Here is a 19,648-nt window from a genome sequence, read left to right as displayed (position 1 = left end):
CTCAGTGTCTGGGCAGAACGATGGGGTGGAGACGCTCATTCAGGTAAACTGGTATTGTCGTCCACAAAATCTACCCGCTCTATATTTTATTGTTGTCGTTATTTTTGTTTTGTCTTGTCTAAATTTCATCCAAGGATCACAGGGTGGTTTACAAAATAAAAATAGATAACATAGTAACAAGCAAAAACAATACCCCCCCCCAGTTTAAAATGCCATACAGTGGTACTTCGCAAGTCGAAAAACTCACAAGACGAAAGAGTTTTTCGTTTTTTGAGTTGCTTCGCAAGACGAATTTCCCTATGGGCTTGCTTCGCAAGACGAAAACGTCTTGCGCCTTTTTCTTAAAACCGTCAATGCATTCCTATGGGAAACCGTCAATGCACAGTGGTGCTTCGCAAGATGAAAAAACTCACAGAACAAATTAATTTCGTCTTGCGAGGCACCACTGTAGATTGTTTAATTAGCCCAAAGACCTGGGAGAGGAGGAATGTTTTCGCCTGGCACCAAAAGATATGTTACAAAGGTGCCAGGCAAATGTCCCTGGGGAGCACATTTCGCACATGGGGAGCCACCACAAGAAAGGCCCATTCTTGTGTTGGTGGCATACAAAAGGCCTCAGATGAGGATTGCAGGGTGTGGGTTGATTCATATGGGGAGAGGCAGTCCTTGGGGTGTGCAGGTGTGTGCACTGTGGGGGGAGTCTGCACGTTGTGTGTGTGTTGGGGAGGGGGCAGGAATACTGCTGGTCCCTTTTGCCCTATCCAAGCCTGCTTTTCAGAGAGAGAAGTTGCTGCTCAAATGTCACATAGTCTTTTCTTCTGTCTCCTACACAGGCAGGAGGGCTTCGTGCAGAAAAAGAAGGAATTCATCATATATGCTTGACGTTGCGAAGAATAACTGCTTTTCATCAGTGAGATGCTTGTTTATGTTGATTATTAATTCACTTTAGTGACCCTCTGTGGGCACATACAATTAGAATAATGCTGCTTTGTTTACAGACCTAAAGCCAGGCAGCATAGAATCATAGAGTTGGGACCCAACGGTCATCTAGTCCAACCCCCTGCAATACATAATATATTGTATTAAAATGTATTATTTTAATTAAGAAGTGCAGGTGTTGGGATCAGGAAAATCCCAGGGTCTGCTCTGAAGGCACATTAAGCAGCTGCCCCGCCGAAGGTAAGCAAGTCCACCTGGGAGCCGTCTTGGGTTCCACGATGGAAGAAAGATGGGATATAAATGGAAGAAAAGAAAGGCTTTGCTAATGTAAGCCAAGATGCTTAGAGACTCAAAGTTTCTAAAGTCTGTGGAGACTGTTTTGGGGCCCATATACAGATGAAAGTTATGGTGTTTATGTGATGGCACTGTTTCCTGGTCAATTTAGATAAAGTGAAGGCCCACTTAGAGCCATTTAAGTATAAAGGCTGCCACCTTTCAAGATGTTGTGAAAGAATAAATAGTTAGTGAATATTGGCTATATTTTTTAATACAGTGGTACCTTGGTTTAAGAACAGCTTGGTTTAAGAACAGCTTAGTTTACGAACAACTTGGATTAAGAACGCTGCAAACCTGGAAGTAGGTGTTTTGGTTTGTGAACTTTGCTTTGGAATAAGAACATGTTTCGCTTCCTGTTGAGTCCCCCACTGCTATGGGAAAGCACGCCTTGGTTTAAGAACACTTTGGTTTAAGAACAGACTTCCGAACAGACTTCCGAAACAGATTACCGTAAGTTTGTAAACCAAGGTACCACTGTAATAGGATTCTCTGGAATGTTTGGTTTCTAGTTGTGCAAATAGGGCTCTGGGACTTGTTTTTTTTTAAAGGAGTCAGACTGAAGCCCTCCACCCTGCCCGCCACTCATGTCTGAAATGGAACTCAGTTCTGAATTCACTACATTAATGTTGTGTCACAGTGTAAACACATAGCATGATGGATGGCACTGATGTAGTAAGACACATCTAGGATTTTGCTGAGTATCCGTCCCTGATCTTTGTACCAGGGGGCACATGGCACTTGTCCTCTTTGCATGCTAATACTTATATCATGGGCTTGCTGGTTTCAAGGGACTAGAAACATCTATAGTGCTGTAGACAGGCATCGTCAAGCACTTCCATTTATTCATGCAAAATTAGTATAGCTCAGTTGGTTAGAGCATGGTGCTGATATCGCCAAGGTTGCAGGTTCAATACCCCATATGGGACAGCTGCCTATTCCTGCCTTGCAGGGGCTTGGACTAGATGATCCGCAGGGTCCCTTCCAACTCTACCGTCCTATGAAATTGTTGTATTTGTTTCTTAAGATTGGAGTACTATAGGCCTGGGCTAGAATGCTGTGTGCTCTCTGGGAATGGGAGTCCTGCCTTGCATAGATCATGCCGATAAGCCAGATTATTATTTTCCCTGCTCCGCTCCCCGCAGGCCAAGTTTGACAAATGGGAGGGGTCTGATGCTACAAATATAAGCAAGCTCCATTTTGTCTGAACCGGGGTCTTTTACCTGAGATATGATGTCGGGTGTTGGGCAGCTAGGCATGGCTTGGGCGAAATGACCTAGCAGGCCAAATTAGGCCCCCTATTTTGGCATTACCAGTTCAGGCAATTTATGCAACACAACTCTTGCACCCCGTTTAGCACTTGTATTCTCACAGTGCTGGAATTTGGGACTCTCCTTTTGAATTGCTAACCAGTGTGGGAACAAGTAAGCTTTGAAGATGATTCTGAATCTGTGGCTATCCTACTAAAAGTCTAGTTGTAATAGGCTGCTTTCCACTTGCTTTGTTGGGCTGGATTAATTTGGTTGGGGTTTTGTTGTTGTTGTTTTTTACAAAAACCCCAGTTGAGTTAAAGCCATGCTTCATTGTGCAGATTGCCAACTTAGGATTTCTGAGGGTTGTGTTTTTGTTTTTTGTTAAATGAGTTGGAATCAAAATGATGAGTAAAGAGGGTGAGGGCAGTCTTGAGTATTCTATTGATGGGACTGTTTTGTCACAGCTCCTTGAAAGTTCTCAGAATGATGCTGTGTTTCCTTTTGGACTTGTAGTGCTCATGATCTCACCAGGTGGAATCTCTATGAACCACTGGCTAAGCTCCTTGGTTTTGAGGTGGAACAAAGTCCTTTACCTGTTCAGGTAACCGTGATCAAATTATGGACCAGAAAATATTTCGCGTCTCCAAAATAGCACACCAGTGTAAATTAAGTCCTAGTTTCAGCATCCCATGGGTTTAATGACCTCCCCCACCCCCCGACCATTTTCCGTCTTGTTAGGCTGAATTTCAGCTGATACTTGAGTCTGAGTAAAACACATTCTTAATTCAGTGACAGGAGTGGTGTTTAGATGTGGGCGAATCACTGGATTCTTTATTTGTGACAGAGGAGTGGAATTTTCTGCAGTGAGGTGACTGCCCATGCTAAGCTTCTCGGTTCTGGATTTGAAATGATTAAGTCACGACTCTTGGTTTTCTTTTGCAGATCCTTTGGCCTGCTTTACAATGTGCTTATTCTGCACTGCTTTGGCAGCTCTCTTCTGCACTAGAGAACACTTCTTCCAAGGTTAGTCCCAGGGTGGGGACTTCAAGCCACTTCTCAAGGCTTCTTTGTGTCCTTTTGTGCTTCGTTGGTCAGTTTGGAGCTTCAGAAGAATTTGAGCTTCCAGAAGCAAAAGTGGCTCACATTCTGATTTCCTGATTCTGGTGCAGTAGTGACTCAAAAGCAAGCCACACCATCCTTGAGCTCCCACTTCAGAGATTATTTGGAGTCCTTTGTGAGATCCATTAGCCTCTTCTTCCCAGGTTGCATCAGAAGCATGTGGTTCATACTTTTGCAAACCTTGCATCTAATAATAACAACCGATTGGTTGGAGAGAGAGCAACTACCTGTGAAACAGGGGCTTCACACACTGAATTTTTTCTTCCTCAGGAAGAAAATCATTATGGTAACATGTGCTTTCCTTTGATCACATGGACACTGTGTGCAAATGTGAACTGCTTGAGTGTAAACCACTATGAGGTTTTATCAGTGCTTTTTTTCCTTAAAAAATGTTTAGGGGTACTCTCATTTTGACTCAAGAAAAATCACCATTTTATAGTTCAAATCGGGGAAATAAATACAGTAAATGAACAAAAGTACAAAGATTCGCTAAATGTTTAAGGGTATGCATCCCCGCAGAAAAAAAGCACCGGGTTTTATTACAATCAAGCAGTATATAAATAAAATTAACACTGGGGGCAGCATGTTGACGTCTTCCTAGCACATGCAGTGTACACATGGCCAAAAAAGTGAGTTTATATTTATATTATAGAGGATAGGGGCAGCTTGCCCTGTTGAGAGTTTTTGGGGAAACAATTAAGGGCACCTGGGACACCAAAACGTCTTGGGCTGCCATATTGTACCTGGTAAACAATGGTTATATATGGAGAATACACCCGGATGATCCCTGAGTGACTTCACTAATCTGTTTTTTGATAGAAAACCCAAACAAATCATGCCAGCAGCTCATTTGCTGCATGTTTGTGTGGTTTCTGTCTTGATTTCATCTGCAGTTTTTTGTGGGATGCTGTAGCCAGTTTTCTGGGGGTACTTAAGGGTACGCAGTACTGGCACCTCCTTTCCCCAGAAGAAAAGCACTGGGTGTGTCTCAGAATGAAAAAAGAAAAGAAAAGAAAGGATGTCACTGTGAGATTAAAAAAATATATTCTTTATGCAAATCAGCATTGCCCACTCTGGGACACCTTGGTCCCCTGCAGCAGGGACCTGAGTGACAAGGGGAAGTGAGCTGACACAGATTGGAGCTGATTACATCATGTCCTTATTCCACACTATCACTATGCTGTCTATATAGTGTGACAGATTGTTGCAAAACAGTGGATGGGAGGAATAAACCCTCATTAGATTCTGTGCACATCTCTGTGCTACGCTACTGGCAAGATAGAGAGTGAAAAACTGCTGGATACAAAGGTAGAATGAGGAGGATCATGGTGTCCTGTGGATTTCATAGAGATTTCTCACAGCTCCTGTGACTCCTTGCTCCCCCCCCTTCCTCTGTGCTTCCTCTTCAAACAGAATAAAATGCGAAGAAGAAACTTGAGATGCTACAAAGTTCTGCACCTTTCACAGAAGTCTTAGAATTATTCAGAGAGGCATTTTGCAAAAATAATTTCTGATTTTCTCCTTCCCCTTAAAGGAAAGCATTCTTACCTTGAGGACACACTTGAAGCAGTACTGCCACATTTGTACGTGCTACCTCAGCCACCGCAGCAGAAAGTTACGTGAAAAGGTAAGAATCCTACATGCCCTTTCATATGACTTTTCTCTTTAGATTTGCATCCCTCCCTATCCTAAGAGCAATGTGGGCAAGTGTTATGTACACATATTCAGAAGAAGTACTCCCCTGTTTTGAGGGGCGCTGTATTGCCTAGAGATACTAAAATTCTAGGGAGGAAGGAATAATTGACTCTAATCTCTGTACAACACAGCACCCAGTTGCTGCTGTGACTTAGTGGCTAAGCAGGCTGAGCTGTGAACCAGAAAGCCGCTGGTTTGCATCTTGTGTCTGCCATCAACTCACTGGAGGCATTAGGCAACCCACTCCTTGCTCTCATCAGCATCTCCAACTGCAGCGTGGGGGAGAATATAATAATAATAATAATAATAATAATAATAATAATAATAATAATAATAATAATTTAATTTATTATTTATATCCTGCCCATCTGGCTGAGTTTCCCCAGCCACTCTGGGCGGCTCCCAATCAAGTATTAAAAACAATACAGCGTTAAATGTTAAAAACTTCCCTAAACAGGGCTGCCTTCAGATGGCTTTTAAAGATAGGATAGCTACTTATTTCCTTCACATCTGAAGGGAGGGTGTTCCACAGGGTGGGCGCCACTACCGAGAAGGCCCTCTGTACGCCGGCTTCCTTGGCCAATAAAGCGAGATGAGCGCCACAACCCCAGAGTCGGCCACAACTGGACCTAATGGTCAGGGGTCCCTTTACCTTTACAAGTTGTTTTTCTTTTATTTATCATTGTAGGCTTTTATGATACTTTGCGACTTGCTGATGATTGTAAGTCATCAAGGTTTAAGTGATGGACTGATTGAGTGTGTGGAGTACCTTCCCAGTTCATCTCTTCAATCAAAACTGCTCTTCTTCGTTGAGGATCATGTTTTCGCAGAGGAGCCAAGAGAATTCAGAGGTCAGCAGCGCTTTCCAGCAAGGAACTAAACATACGTTGCTGATAATGTCTGTGTTCCACTTAGTAGTGTTCTGCTACCCAAGGTAGACAGGGCGATAGCAACTAAAATCACATACTGAAATTACATGCCTCGGCGGGCTTACTGGAACAAAAAGTTTTAGCAGGCTCTGAAAACAGTACAGCGATGGTGCCTGTGTAATATCAATGGGCAGGGAGTTCCCAGGGTGCGAAGGAAGATGGAGTGGATGCATCACGGGAGGTGCCAATGTGATCGCTCATCATGTGTTTATTTCAGTATGGGGCTTTCAATGCTCTCCTGTTTAATCTTCCTCCTCATTCTTGGTCCCCATGATATAGATTCTATTGGCAGTCAGAAGTCAACCCTGTGGTTAACATCTACTGCAGGTTCTGGCACTGAAGATGGAGAATTTACTCCAGAAAAATACCTTGTGCCATCGTTTATATTTCCTACAAGAAGTTCTTCCCAACACTTTAGTATTGGTATTTCTAGCATATAGGTTAGCACAGTGCATCAGGAAATGTTATTTGTTATTATGAGTTGCCCTTTTACTGATTTTTATTATTTTTATCCAGCCATAGATGAATGTGATTAACTTCCCAGTCATAGTTACATAGGGTTTAGGAGACCTCCGGTATTCACTTGCTCCTCTTTGCTGCTCTGTACATACTGCTTTTCAGTGAGGAGATCCATGTGAAATGGCAGATGAGTTGTTAGCACTATCATCAGCCTTGATAGCTCAGTTGGTTAGAGCATGGGGCTGATAATGCCAAGGTTGCAAGCTCGATCCCCATATGGGACTGCTTCATATTCCTGCATTGAAGGGGTTTGGACTAGATGATCCTTGGGGTCCCTGCCAACTCTGTGATTCTATGATGTCTGAATAACAACAAATAAATGCTTTTAAGGTTTTGTGAGCTGGCCATGTACTCGAGGGTGTCTATTGCTCAGATTAAGGTTTGTATTTGAAAATGCTTAGGAATGCAGTGTTAGCATGGAATCTAACCAAACTCGCTGCTGTAGTCTTGACAGGAGAAGAAGTGAAAAAGATGGAAGAACAAAAATTGGATGCCTTGCAGCAGAAACGGTGCCTCCTTGCAGCTTATTGCAAGTTAATTGTCCATAATGTTGTCGAGATGACTGCCGCTGCTGAAATCTACAAGCATTATATGAGGGTAATTGAATAATCTCCTTAGCGATGCCTTCCAAATGTTGTAAAAGTTACAGTGGTACCTCGGGTTAAGTACTTAAGTTGTTCCGGAGGTCCGTTCTTAACCTGAAACTGTTCTTAACCTGAAGCACCACTTTACTAATGGGGCCTCCCTCTGCTGCCATGCTGCTGGAGCCTGATTTCTGTTCTCATCCTGAAGCAAAGTTCTTAACCCGAGGTACTATTTCTGGGTTAGCGGAGTCTGTAACCTGAAGCATCTGTAACCCAAAGTGTATGTAACCCGAGGTACCACTGTATATAGCAAGCACAAACACTGAGTTTATTAGTACACAGTCTTGATGCATGTGCCATGGTGAGTACAAATGAGTACACTCTGTATTCCATTCTGTTTTATTACATTGCTGACTGCACTTTTAGAAGACTCCTCCTTAGCAGCACCCATATTTACACTGTGACAGTGGGTGGTGGGGGGAGAGTTATGGCAGGCTGGAGAAGTGTTTATGTGCATTGCTCATACTCTCACTCCTTTGAGGGAATCTTACAAGGAAAGAACTTTTGCAAGGTGTCTTTAGACTGTTGGCTTTTCCACACCCTGCAGTTTGTTTGTTTTTTAAAAGATAAAGGTAAAGGTACCCCTGCCCGTACGGGCCAGTCGTGTCCGACTCTAGGGTTGTGTGCCCATCTCACTTAAGAGGCCGGGGGTCAGCGCTGTCTGGAGACACTTCCGGGTCACGTGGCCAGCGTGACAAAGCTGCTCTGGTGAACCAGCACCAGGGCAGCACACAGAAATGCCGTTTACCTTCCCGCTAGTAAGCGGTACCTATTTATCTGCTTGCACTTAAGGGTGCTTTCGAACTGCTAGGTGGGCAGGAGCTGGGACCAAAAGACGGGAGCTCACCCCGCCGCGGGGATTCGAACCGCCGACCATACGATTGGCAAGTCCTAGGCACTGAGGTTTTTCCCACAGCGCCACCCGCATCCCTTTTAAAAAAGATACATGCACCTAAAATGTTTTGAATTGAAAACTCAAAATACAGTCGAACGTGCAAAGACACCGACACTCATATCTGGAGGGTACACTTTCCAGGCAACTGTGCCTGGCTGTGGTTCTGTTTGAGCATACACTGGGAACAAATCTGGTTAGCTGCAATATAGTGAGAAGGGCTAAACGTAATACAAAACCGTAGCTTGGTGTTATGCGCACCAGCCTCAGGTCCACACACTTCCCTCTACACCGGTGTCGCCATGAGTAGGAGATTGGAAGCATTCACTCCAGTTTTAAACTAGCTGCAGTTTGTTTTTTCTTACAAGGGGCAAATTGTGGGTGGTTCACCGTAGCTTGCCTGAAAAAAGCCTACTTCAAATCATGGTATGGTCCCAGTTTGTTCAGATAAACCTCGGTTAAAACTAAACTGCAGTTCCTGGTTTGGATGAAGCAAGAGATTGTGGTTTGTTTAAAACAGAAGTGGATGCCTCCGATTTCCTCCCTCCTTGTCACTGGAGGAGGGTGTGGGAGCAGGCCCATTACACATAATACTGAACTGGGTTAGCTTTGTGTCCAAATTAGGTCATCACATGAAACACCTCTGCAAAACCGATCAGGTATGGTCTCTGCGTAATCACACACACAGGAAATAAGCACAGAATGTCTTCAGAATATTCTAGAACTAGAACCTAGACGTTTTGTGCAGCGGGGTACGCCCGGAGGGGAAGATTCAATACCTTCCTGCTCAGTTCTTATTTGATAACTTCACCAGTAGCATTGACTGGAATATTTTTTTAGTTTTTCCAAAAACAAGCAGATTAGGCCTGTGATTTTTCTTTTCTCCGCTCTCTTGTTTTTATAGATATGAGCTATGATCCTGTTTGGAAGTGAAACTCACTTCCAATTAAATGTGTTAAATCAGGAGTGTACTGCACGAATAAAATCGTGAGAAAACGCTTGCAATGTACAATGGAGCCTAAATACCACCATTCCTTAGACAAAGCTATAAATAAGTTAACTTGTTTCGTTGTATTTTAGTACTCTGCTGGAAGCCGCGAGTGGCTGGGGAAACCCAGCCAGGTGGGCGGGGTATATATAATAAAATTATTATTATTATAAAAACTTTTGTTTTTTAATAGCCTTTTAAAAAATTATGCTATTCCTTGACGTGATTGAGAGTTTTCCCCTCCTTTGCCATTTAACAGACTTATAATGACTTTGGCGACATAATTAAAGAAACCTTGAGCAGGACGAGGCAGAATGACAAAATTCAAAGTGCAAAAACACTGATCCTCTGCTTGCAGCAGGTAAGGCGATTCCTGTATACATCCCATTGGCAGGATTCTAAGGAGGCCCTTCTCCATCTAGCCTCAACTCTTGGTTAGGACTGTATTGGGGGGGGGGGGACATGCTCCTTCAGGTATTTAACCATTCAGGCCTTTATGTGTCATCTGTAAAATTCTGAACACAGACCAGAACTGTGTTGGTTGCCAGGGTAGTCCTTTAAGAATGGTGCGATGTGGCTCCTAATATCGACTCCTCTTTAAAGGCAATTCACTGCGTTTTGCACTAGCTGCAGTTTCTGGTGCTATGTGGGCACACTAGCAGGAGGTGCCAGACTGGCTCTGCTGCTGGGCCTGCACAATGAAACTCTTGTAACAAGTTAGAATTGGTTCACCTGGTCCAATATTATCTACTCGTGTCAGCAGTTCTTAGGGTGCTCTTTTCTTCACTGCCCTGTCTTAGGCCTAGTTCTCACTCATGTAGCAAATCCATGTCTGGGCTGTTACCGTGTTGACCTGCAAATGAGGCGAGGGCAGCTGGTGTTCAAAATGAATGAGAAACGCTCCTCCAAATTGTTTACCTCCACATAGAATAGATTTTAGGGAGAAAGGCAATGGCCTCCTCGCCATCCTAATATGCTGGCATTATCCAGGGCCAGACCTACCATTAGGCAGGCTGTGGTAGATGCCTCAGACTGCTGTTTTGGGCAGTTCATGAAAGGGCAGGAAATTGTTAGTTGGTTCATTTCTTTATTATGATTTTATTTTTATTGGCAGACAGGAGAGGTGCTTGTGGGATTTTCTGCGGGAGGTGCCAAAATAACTTGGCTGGCCCTGGGTATTATGAACCTTGGCTTTTTGTAGTTGGAAGTGGTGTAGCCCCAATACAGGTTCGCCATTTCCATGTGAGCAAGGCCCTAGATGCACCGATACGTTTTATCTTGGTGTCATATAAAGAATGCAGAAATTTGCTAGCCTAGGCTAGCTTGCTCAGAGCTGTCTTATCTGCTCTGCAAGCTTATATGCCACCCTCCAAGCTTCAGAATGTCCCCCTTCAGATGGCTGACATATGAGCCCAGTGGATTTCAAACAATGTCGTCAAGAGCTTAGGAAGTGCCATGACCCATCTGCTGAAATATGAGAGGTGGGGAGGCTCAGCAGCATTTAGTGAGCTGCGCTCTGCTCACATAAGTCAGGAGCCTGTGTTTACATATCACATAGGCAACCAGCCCAGTTTGGGAGTTTCATTGACCTTGGAAAGTTCGAACCTCAAGGCATGCTAATAACCCACCTAGCCAGTTGGTTTGGGGGAAATCACATTCTCTCTTGTATTAAAGAGCACTTCAGGCTTGTTCTCCATTTATGCAAGGCAGGCTTCAATATAAAATGTATTCAGAAACTGTGAGCAAAGTATGTACACTTAGCTTAAGTTGCGTGCTTAATCTGATCCACAAAAATATTCCTCAGAAAAAGTATTGGGAAGTGTTAAAAAAATAGTTTCCCCATATTCAGAAGAATTCTGAAAGGGGTTAATTGCATGTTACATGCAAATGGATAATTCATGTTGTTTAATTAAATGGCATCTCTCAGACGGCATGGTTTATTTGTTTATTCTCATGCTCTCACACCATTTTGTACTGGAGAAGTGGCAGAGTTTAGGTGTCTTAATTGTGTCCCCTATGTATTCTGATCTGCCCACCACCCGCCCGGATTCCCACCTGTAGCCTTTGGATTCTTGCTCAGCTTGGTGGGATTCTAAAAATATATAATCAGATTAGTGGTGCTTAACTGCGTCCTGAGCAAGGAATTTGTCAGTTGTATGGCAGGTATGTGTTCTTGGGGCTTTCCCCCCTTTAATTGCCTGGAAATTTTTATATCAATTCCTGTGGTCCACAGCTGTTTCAGAAGCATGCCAGAAGCCAGGACAACAGCAATAGCATTAACAGCATAGATTCCTCCTTCAACAACATTAAAGAGCTCGCACGGCGCTTTGCTTTGACATTCGGCTGGGACCAGGTGAAAAGTCGAGAGTCGGTAGCCATGATACACAAGTAGGTGCCAAATCCATGTTGTCCCTTGGTCTTCCATTGTGTGGCATCCACGTTATAAACCCCCCTCTCTCTCGTTTTCTTCTCTTTCTTACTGTTGTTTAAAGGGACGGTATTGAGTTTGCCTTTCAAGGAATTGGTGCCCTGGAAGGGAAGAGCCTGCCTCCCAATCTGAACTTCCTGCTCATCCTCAGTGAATTCTCCAATAAGCTTCTAAAGCCTGACAAAAGACTTGTGTAAGTTTTCCCTTTAGTGTTCAAATGCTTCTGGACAGCACAGGAGTCTCTGTGGTATTGAACTTAAATAAACTCTTATGTATAGGAGGTATTACGTATAGGAGGTGTTAGCATGGCTCCTGCTTACAAACTACTTGTGCATTTGTTCTCGGAGCGAATAAATGGCAACATCTCTGTATACAATTCTGCTATGGATTTCTGTTAATGCCCTCCTCCTTGGTCTTCTGCTGCCAATTTGAAGAGGTGGACTGAGCTGTTTGGACCCAGGCTTATTTTTGCTGCTAGTATAGCTCACACAGCACAGAAATGGACAAGCTGTGGCTGTCCGGATATTGTTAGTCTACAGCAGGGGTTGGCAAGGTTTACCTTGCCTGGGCCGGTTCACTGCCATGGAGCCCCCTTTGTGGCACCCCCAGATTGCAGGCGCACGTGAGTGCCTGCGATTTCCGCTGTCTGTGTCTGCGCAGATGTGATTTCTGGCACTGCGGAAGCGAGTCCCTGTGCTGCACTGGTTTAGTGCAGTGCACAGGGACTCACTGAGCGGGCGGCTCAGTTCGGGGGCGGCTCGGGGGCCGGTTAAATGACCCCTGTGGGCCGCTTATGGCCCATGGGCCTTAGGTTGCCTACCCCTGGTCTACAGCTCTCATCATTCTAGGAACGTTTGCTATGCTTGATGGGAGTTGTGTGTCCAGCGATCTATAAAGGCCTACAAGATACTTGACATACAACTTAATTCTGTGTGCTTTTAGGCTGACCCTTGCTGGCCAAACCACTCCTAAGTGATGCAGGAGTAGGAAGAGTTATGTGAAGCTGCACACATGAATACACACTGGTGGTGCATGTTATGAGCAAGCAGTGTTGTTATCTATCCCTTGTCTACAGGAGAGCCACTGGAATATGAAAAGCAATTAGGAAACTGCTGCAATAGTATACTCCTGCTACACTAAGCAAGCACCTTTGAAGTCCACATTAAACATGCCGTACTTTAAATGTCCTTTCTGTGCGGAATTGTTTCCGAATTAATGTTGTCTTGTCTTAGCTGATCGATGGGCTGCCTTGGTTGAGAAATAGAGAAAAGCTTTGTTAATTACTATAGTGAACCACCTCCTGATCTTTCGGTCGTTTGTATTTCTCCCTCATGTTCACATCCAGATATTGTTACTTGCTGAGATATACCTCTGAACCAGCACTTTGTAAAGAAGAATTTGTGTACTCGCTGGAGTGGTACAGAACCTCTTTGCTGGCCAGTGATGAAGATGAGAGTTCTATCATCAGCAGCATAAGTGAATGGCCATCCGATAGGACACCATGTAAAAAAAACCTCTTTGAAGGTATAATGTGACTATTTTATTTTTAAAAGTTATAATAATAATATGTATCTGTAGGTAATATGTATACAATATGTATATCTGTAGGTAAACAATATACCGTAATTCTCTCATCTGGTGTCTTGTAGCAGTTGTATGGAACAAAGCAATCCCACATTAATTAATTAATCTATATAATGCAATTTAACCATGTATATTCAGTAATCACAAAGTCATTTATTTAGCCCTTTCAGTTTCTCCATTATCCTAGCTTGCCAGATGGAACAATACTCCCTTCACCCCTTTGCTGTTCCAGGGGTTCTCTGAAACTGCCCCCTCAAGCCACTTTTTGTAGCATGCAGGGAAGGGAAAGCTCTGTTGCTGACAAGGCTGATCAGTATCAATCCAGACAGTGAGATAAGATATAAAAAGGGTAGAGAACTATCCTTAGACATTTCCCAGCAACTCCGTTCTTTGTTTCCCCTGAGCAAGCCAGCATTTTGTACCCACTGAGCATGCTTCTTTGGTTTTGTTTGCTGCATTTTTTAAAATATACTTTTGCAAAACTCAGGGTTTCCTCAAAGCTTTTGCCGCCTCTGTTTTGGCTACATAAGCGCAGACATTCTTTCATGAAGATCGGAAATACAAAAGCTTCTGTATCCACTGAGAAAACATTTTATATCCTGGCCCCTGGAAGCAACCCATTCAGCTTTGAATCTTATATTCTTTCTCCCCTACCATGGCTCCCCACATAAACCCTCTCCTGAAGTTTCGTTGTGGCCTTTGATGTGGTACAAGGAACAACAGTGACATGTAGATGGATGATGGATATAATTCGTTGTTTCCAGGATCCTGCGCCAAAACCAGTCACACTGAGATGGCACACACACCTTCGCATGCCCATTGCCCATCGGACCTCCCTTCCTTGGCACAGAATAGCAGGAAGAGGCTAAAATCTCATGACAGTTGTCACCAAGAATATCCATCAGGTCCTGAAAGACTGAAGAGAAAATATAGGTAAGGAATAGGCTTGGGGTTATCTTTGTAACTTGGAATCTCTCTCTTGGCTGTAGTTGCTGCAGCACTTAAGAACTGAATCATTTCAACTCAACCTTTACTGAAGAACATATGAAGCTGTTTTGTAGAGTCTGTTTAGCCCAGTATTGTCTACTCCAATTGGCAGCAGCTCTCAAGAGTCTTGGGCAGAGCAGAGCTCTGGTAAACTGTTCTTTAACTCGAAATGGCAGGGCCCTTCCTGAAGTGTATTGTTAGCCACCAGTTCTTAACTTCAAAAATGAGTTTCTCCATGATTCCTATTAGAAAAGAAGTCTTTTTTTGGCCTCTAGATTGCAAAAACTAGTTTCCAAGGACAGCAGCTAATCTATCTGGCTTCTCGTTTTAGTATTCCAGATGGTACCAAGGTAGAAAATACAGTAGAGGTTCTGGCTGAAGAGGCTGATATTGATGTTGTTGGTGCTGACCAGGTAAGGATGGCTTTATATCAAGGTTTCAGATATTTTGTTGGTAGTACACACTGGTGGAGTGGGGAAGAATAAGGCTATTGTTCACAAAGGCTAGCCTTTTCACTTAGCGTCTCAAATCTTTGGAAAACACTCGGTACTGTACCCTTTTTAATCTGTTGTGGTAATATTTGCCTACTGTTAAAGACACACACATAACTGGTAACTCCTAAATTCAAAACCCAAACTGCCCAGCACCACTGTTACCCATTCTTCATTTCTGCTCTGATGAGGAACTGGTGATTGAAAATGCATTTTTAATTAGAAAACATTATTCAAATAGCAATATAACTGCAATTCAAGTTGGCCACAGGGTCTGTACAGAGCTCTGTGTAATAACCTTGATTTGTGTATTATTTAGGAGACGTAAGAAGCAAAGACACTCTGCTTTTTCACCTGAATGAAGAAAAGTACAGGCATTGCAATGGGGGCCACACCTGGTTAGCTGAAAGCATGACATGGTATGGTTATAATATAACTGAATCATGAGAAAGGTAATGGCCAAAATTACAATAATTTCTTCAGCCAGTGTTACTACATGGTTTGATATGCTGTTGTGACTACACTTTTTTTCTGCAAACACTTGATTTTCATCTTCGTTTTGCTGAAGTTTCTCTGTCCAAAATGTGACGGCAGATGTATTTGTAGTCAGGGCAACAATGGGAAAACCTACCATATAGTAGCAGAGCAGTATTTTATGTTGGGCCCATGGCAGACCACTTTTGAGATAAGACTGTTTACTTTTTAACACAGAAGCAGGGTAGTGGGTTTCTGGGGAATAGAGAAAGAGAAACTATTTATGTATGTGGGTGGGGGGAATCCTTAAAAAAACACGATTTCTAATTTGTATTTCACATGCTTTCTTGTATACCATGGCAGTCTAATATTGGTACTAGGGTGAAAATGTGCTCTATTCATTGTCACTGAGCTTGTAAAACAGCTGTTTGGTTTCATACTTTTATATTATCATGTTTGCAAAATAAAATGAGTGATTGTTTCAATCTGCCTAAGTGAGACATTCTTTTCTTACTGTGGGCAAGTGAAAAAGGAAAGTCTCCTGCCCACAGGTTCCCCTGGCTTATTGTGTGCAAACAGACATCTGTTACAAGCTGCAGTAGTATTAAAAGAGTCTACACAGATGTTGAAGGAAATCAATGAATTTACATATATGAAAAAAAACTTTATTTGAAAATAACATATTTAAATGCTTTAAACAGATCTGCACTGCAAACAAAATAGCTTACACCTGTTTTTGTTTTACATGAAAAACAGCAAGAATCTTCCTGGAACACAATATTTTAGTTCCTTGTGTGAACGTTGAGATAATTAAGGCACTACAAACCTTATGCTTTTAAAAAACTGGCGTAGCAACTTCTAGCTTGTCCAGAAAAGCCATCACTTCTCAAGGGAAGCATCAAACTGTTCAGCTGCTCTGACACCATTGGTATGAATACTCATGGAATGTGTCATTAGCTAACCATTGAGGAAACACACTAAATGCCCATAACAAGGTTAGTGCACATCACAGATCAAGTAAAACTTACATTGGTTCCTTTGACACAGAATACAACATCCACTGCAGTCAAGTGTGAGCGATAAAAACCATTCTTGCAATGGGTGGCGGTGGGGGTTTAAGTTGAAGGACTAAAAGGAGCAGTGTGTGTGTGTGTTACTTTTCAGGGCAAGACCACATTTTGCTGCGTGCACCAGCATGTCCAGTGATGCTTTGACCTTCACGCACAGCTGTTCTCTTTGAACTCTGGCAAAGTTATTAGATTTCTGCTGGGAGACCGTTATCGCTATAAATGAAAACTAGGAAGAATTCTACTCTTTTTTTTAGAGGGGGGAAGGTACGTTGTAATTCCATAAAGGTAATATAACCTATCTATAAATAAATTAACTCTATTTTACAGGCAACAATCTAATGAATAAATACAAAAAAGTAATTCCATAAAAAGCAACTTTCTTTTTTTCAAGGTGTCCAAGGGTGATATTAAATGTTAGTCATACTCAGAGTAAGCCCTTTGACCTTCATGTATAAGACCATTCATTTCAATGGGTCTACAATGTCTACTTTGAGTGTGACTAACAATAGCTATCATCCAAAATGATTAAAATATTAACTTTGCAGCACAAAGAACTAAGTTTACTTTTTCTGGAAACTAAGCCCTACATAGATTTAGCAGACCTGCTGCAGACGGTCCTTATTTTTATACAAACAATTCATTCAAAATCATCTTCATAGTCATACTCATCTAAGTCAACGTCTGCCAAATGGGAAGGCATATCAAAGAAAGGCCTTTTTTCCATCTGATATTTCAGCACGTTGGTCTTCTGATGATCTCCAGGGTTCAATTCCGCTTCATAACTAGGAAAGCAACACAGGAATTAACAAAGAAAGTACATATTTATGGACATACCTTGTACTTTATTGCATTATGCTCCCAGCTGATCCATTTTCGGTGATAGCTATGTACCATACTCAATGGATTTTAGGTTACCGTATTTTTCGCTCTATAGGACGCACTTTCCCCCCTCCAAAAATGAAGGGGAAATGTGTGTGCGTCCTATGAAGCGAATGCAGGCTCCGCGGCGACGCGCCGGTCCTGGAAGCCGGAGGAGGAACAGAAGGGTCTCCTTCTGTTCCTTCTCCAGCTTCGCTGAAGGGTGCTGCGCCTTCTCCCTCTCTGCGCAGCGTCTCTCCCTCTCTCCTTCACAGGAGAGGCGCTGCGCAGAGAGAGAGAAGGCGCAGCGCCCCTTCAGCGACGCGTCTGTCCTGGCTTCTGCTTTAGCCCTGCGCAGCCTCTTTGGGCAGGGGGAGCCTTCATCCCGCTGCCCTGAAGAGGCTTGGCGCGGTTACCCCAGAAGCCAGAACAGCCACACGGTATCCCAGAAGCCAGTTCCCTCTTGCTGTTCTGGCTTCTGGGGTTCAGAATAATTTTTTCTTGTTTTCCGCCTCCCAAAACTAGGTGCGCCCTATGGTGCGAAAAATACGGTAGTTACGATAACTGCTCATCAGTGTTGTTACTCACCATATATGCTTGTGTATAAGCCAACTTTTTCAGCACATTTTTTATGCTGAAAAAGCCCCCCATGGCTTATACTCAAGTGAGGATCCCACTTACTGTTTGCCCTTGTGAGCAGCAGAGGCTGTTGTGGGCAGAGGAAGAGAAGGAATGAGCAGCCCTTTCAGGCTGCTCCTTCCTCCGCCTTTGCCACTGTTGGCATTTCCCACCCTAGGCTTATACTCAAGTCAATAAGTTTTCCCAGTTTTTCTGTGGTAAAATTAGGTGCCTCGGCTTATATTCGGGTTGGCTTATACTCAAGTATATACAGCAATTAATGTTTTACATATAACCAGCCAGTAGCCCTGTTTGCACACAAACTCTGGTTTAGTGTTGGATAAGCCTCCATGGGCCCAAACAAAGCATCAATCTCATATGCTCCCCTCCTCTCCCTTCATATTGCCAAGAGGAAGATTTCTATAAACTTGATTTTCACTTTCAGAGATCCTCAGTTAGCATTATGCACACAGGGGAACATAGTTTAAAAATAAGCAACCCTCAGTTAAACAAGTCAGCTTTGTAAGTTCATAGCTTGAAGCTGGATTGTTCCTTGTCAACCATAATCCCCAGTTCATAGGCAACACTGAGTTTCTCTGAAAGCAAAACAAAACTCAGGAGAACTGCTCTTGGCTCCATGGGAGGAGAGAGCAGCATATAAGCCCAGCCCTTTGCTGTGCGATGTGAACACTCATCCACATATCAATAAATCAGAAATGGGGAACCCGTGGCATTCCAGGTGTTTGCGGCAACTTCTCATCAGGCCACGCCAGCATGTCCAAGAGAAAGGAATGATGGGAGATGGATTTTAACAACACATGCAGAGCCCCACCCACCCCCCGTTAAACCATGGTTCAGCATTCTATGCGAACACAGGCAGTATTCTTAGGCATGGCTTTGAAATACTTGCTCTCTCATGTGACTTTGGCTAGGCTGCATGTGGACTTCCCCTAGAAAAGCCATGGTTGCTACCCAGAACAGGTTTGTGTTTTGTTGCAGGAAGCAAATTCTTCATTAAATAATTATCTTTCCCTGTATTAGTCACTTTTGTCTATCTAAGCCTGAGCTGTGGTAATAAAACCAATCTCTTTTGCTAATATTAAGAAGAGATTCCGTAACTGTAGTAAATAATAATAATAATAATACTTGTATTATTTATACCCCGTCCATCTGGCTGGGTTTCCCCAACCACTCTGGGTGGATTACAGCATCTCTAAAACAAAAACATCAGGCCTTAAAAACTGTACTCACCAATCATTCCACTGGTCACTAGCTGCTTCCTCTGCTACTAGGACATCATACTCTTCAGCAGCATATTTTTCCCAATCAGACAGTTCTTGGTTTTCGTTTTCAGTGCCCTAGGGGTATGATCAATGATGCTTATAATACTGAAGAATGTTAAATGAAATTATCATCAAGGAGACTGTTAAGCTAATGAACATCAACTTGTGACACTAATTGTTCTTACCCTTAACATAGAAAACTGATCCTTCTGCTCATGGTCTAAATATTTCTCAATGTTGAAAAAGGTATCGAAAAACACATTTGCCATCTTGCACTTCTTTAAGTCATGAAGAGTTATTTTTCCTGGAAACAGGATCAGAAACAAGGTTTTAAACGTTTGATACGTTACGGGCTGTGATAGAAGTATTTGGAAAACTGAAAAGGTTTATAAATGTTGCTTTTACTGATTATGTGAACTAGGACTAATAATCCCTATGGATAATATATGAGACACCCCCAATTAAGATCTGTGGAGTAAGTTCTTCTCAAAAATGATGTTTCCTATTACTATTAAAATCAAAACAGTCCTTTTGGAGCATCTTC

The 19,648-nt window shown here is 42.9% G+C and overlaps 2 protein-coding genes across 11 annotated transcripts in view; one reads left to right on the top strand and one right to left on the bottom strand.

Moving 5' to 3' along the window:
* LOC310676149 (cohesin subunit SA-2-like) overlaps window positions 1-15,760 on the top strand; it is a 57,363-nt gene extending 41,603 nt beyond the window's left edge. For all 8 annotated transcript variants that reach the window (XM_083437594.1, XM_083437595.1, XM_083437600.1 and 5 more), the window contains 13 exons: window positions 834-910; window positions 3,039-3,126; window positions 3,468-3,548; window positions 5,179-5,271; window positions 6,028-6,190; window positions 7,233-7,384; window positions 9,571-9,672; window positions 11,545-11,699; window positions 11,804-11,932; window positions 13,085-13,263; window positions 14,088-14,256; window positions 14,642-14,723; window positions 15,121-15,760. In XM_083437594.1, coding sequence (XP_083293720.1) covers window positions 834-910; window positions 3,039-3,126; window positions 3,468-3,548; window positions 5,179-5,271; window positions 6,028-6,190; window positions 7,233-7,384; window positions 9,571-9,672; window positions 11,545-11,699; window positions 11,804-11,932; window positions 13,085-13,263; window positions 14,088-14,256; window positions 14,642-14,723; window positions 15,121-15,129 — 1,479 coding nt within the window. In that variant the 3' untranslated portion in view covers window positions 15,130-15,760. The remainder of the gene's footprint in view (window positions 1-833; window positions 911-3,038; window positions 3,127-3,467; window positions 3,549-5,178; window positions 5,272-6,027; window positions 6,191-7,232; window positions 7,385-9,570; window positions 9,673-11,544; window positions 11,700-11,803; window positions 11,933-13,084; window positions 13,264-14,087; window positions 14,257-14,641; window positions 14,724-15,120) is intronic.
* A 158-nt stretch (window positions 15,761-15,918) lies between these two features.
* Window positions 15,919-19,648, bottom strand: part of PPP2R3B (protein phosphatase 2 regulatory subunit B''beta) — a 37,084-nt gene continuing 33,354 nt past the window's right edge. For all 3 annotated transcript variants that reach the window (XM_083437877.1, XM_083437876.1, XM_083437878.1), the window contains 3 exons: window positions 19,290-19,408; window positions 19,073-19,179; window positions 15,919-17,127 (listed from right to left, as the gene is read on the bottom strand). In XM_083437877.1, the coding sequence (XP_083294003.1) occupies window positions 16,983-17,127; window positions 19,073-19,179; window positions 19,290-19,408 (371 nt within the window). In that variant the 3' untranslated portion in view covers window positions 15,919-16,982. The remainder of the gene's footprint in view (window positions 17,128-19,072; window positions 19,180-19,289; window positions 19,409-19,648) is intronic.

Source organism: Podarcis tiliguerta (assembly GCF_965153285.1).
Source record: "Podarcis tiliguerta genome assembly, chromosome: 4".
Lineage (NCBI taxonomy): Eukaryota > Metazoa > Chordata > Lepidosauria > Squamata > Lacertidae > Podarcis > Podarcis tiliguerta.
Note: the sequence above shows the minus strand (reverse complement) of the source record. Positions and strands in the feature narration are given on the sequence as shown.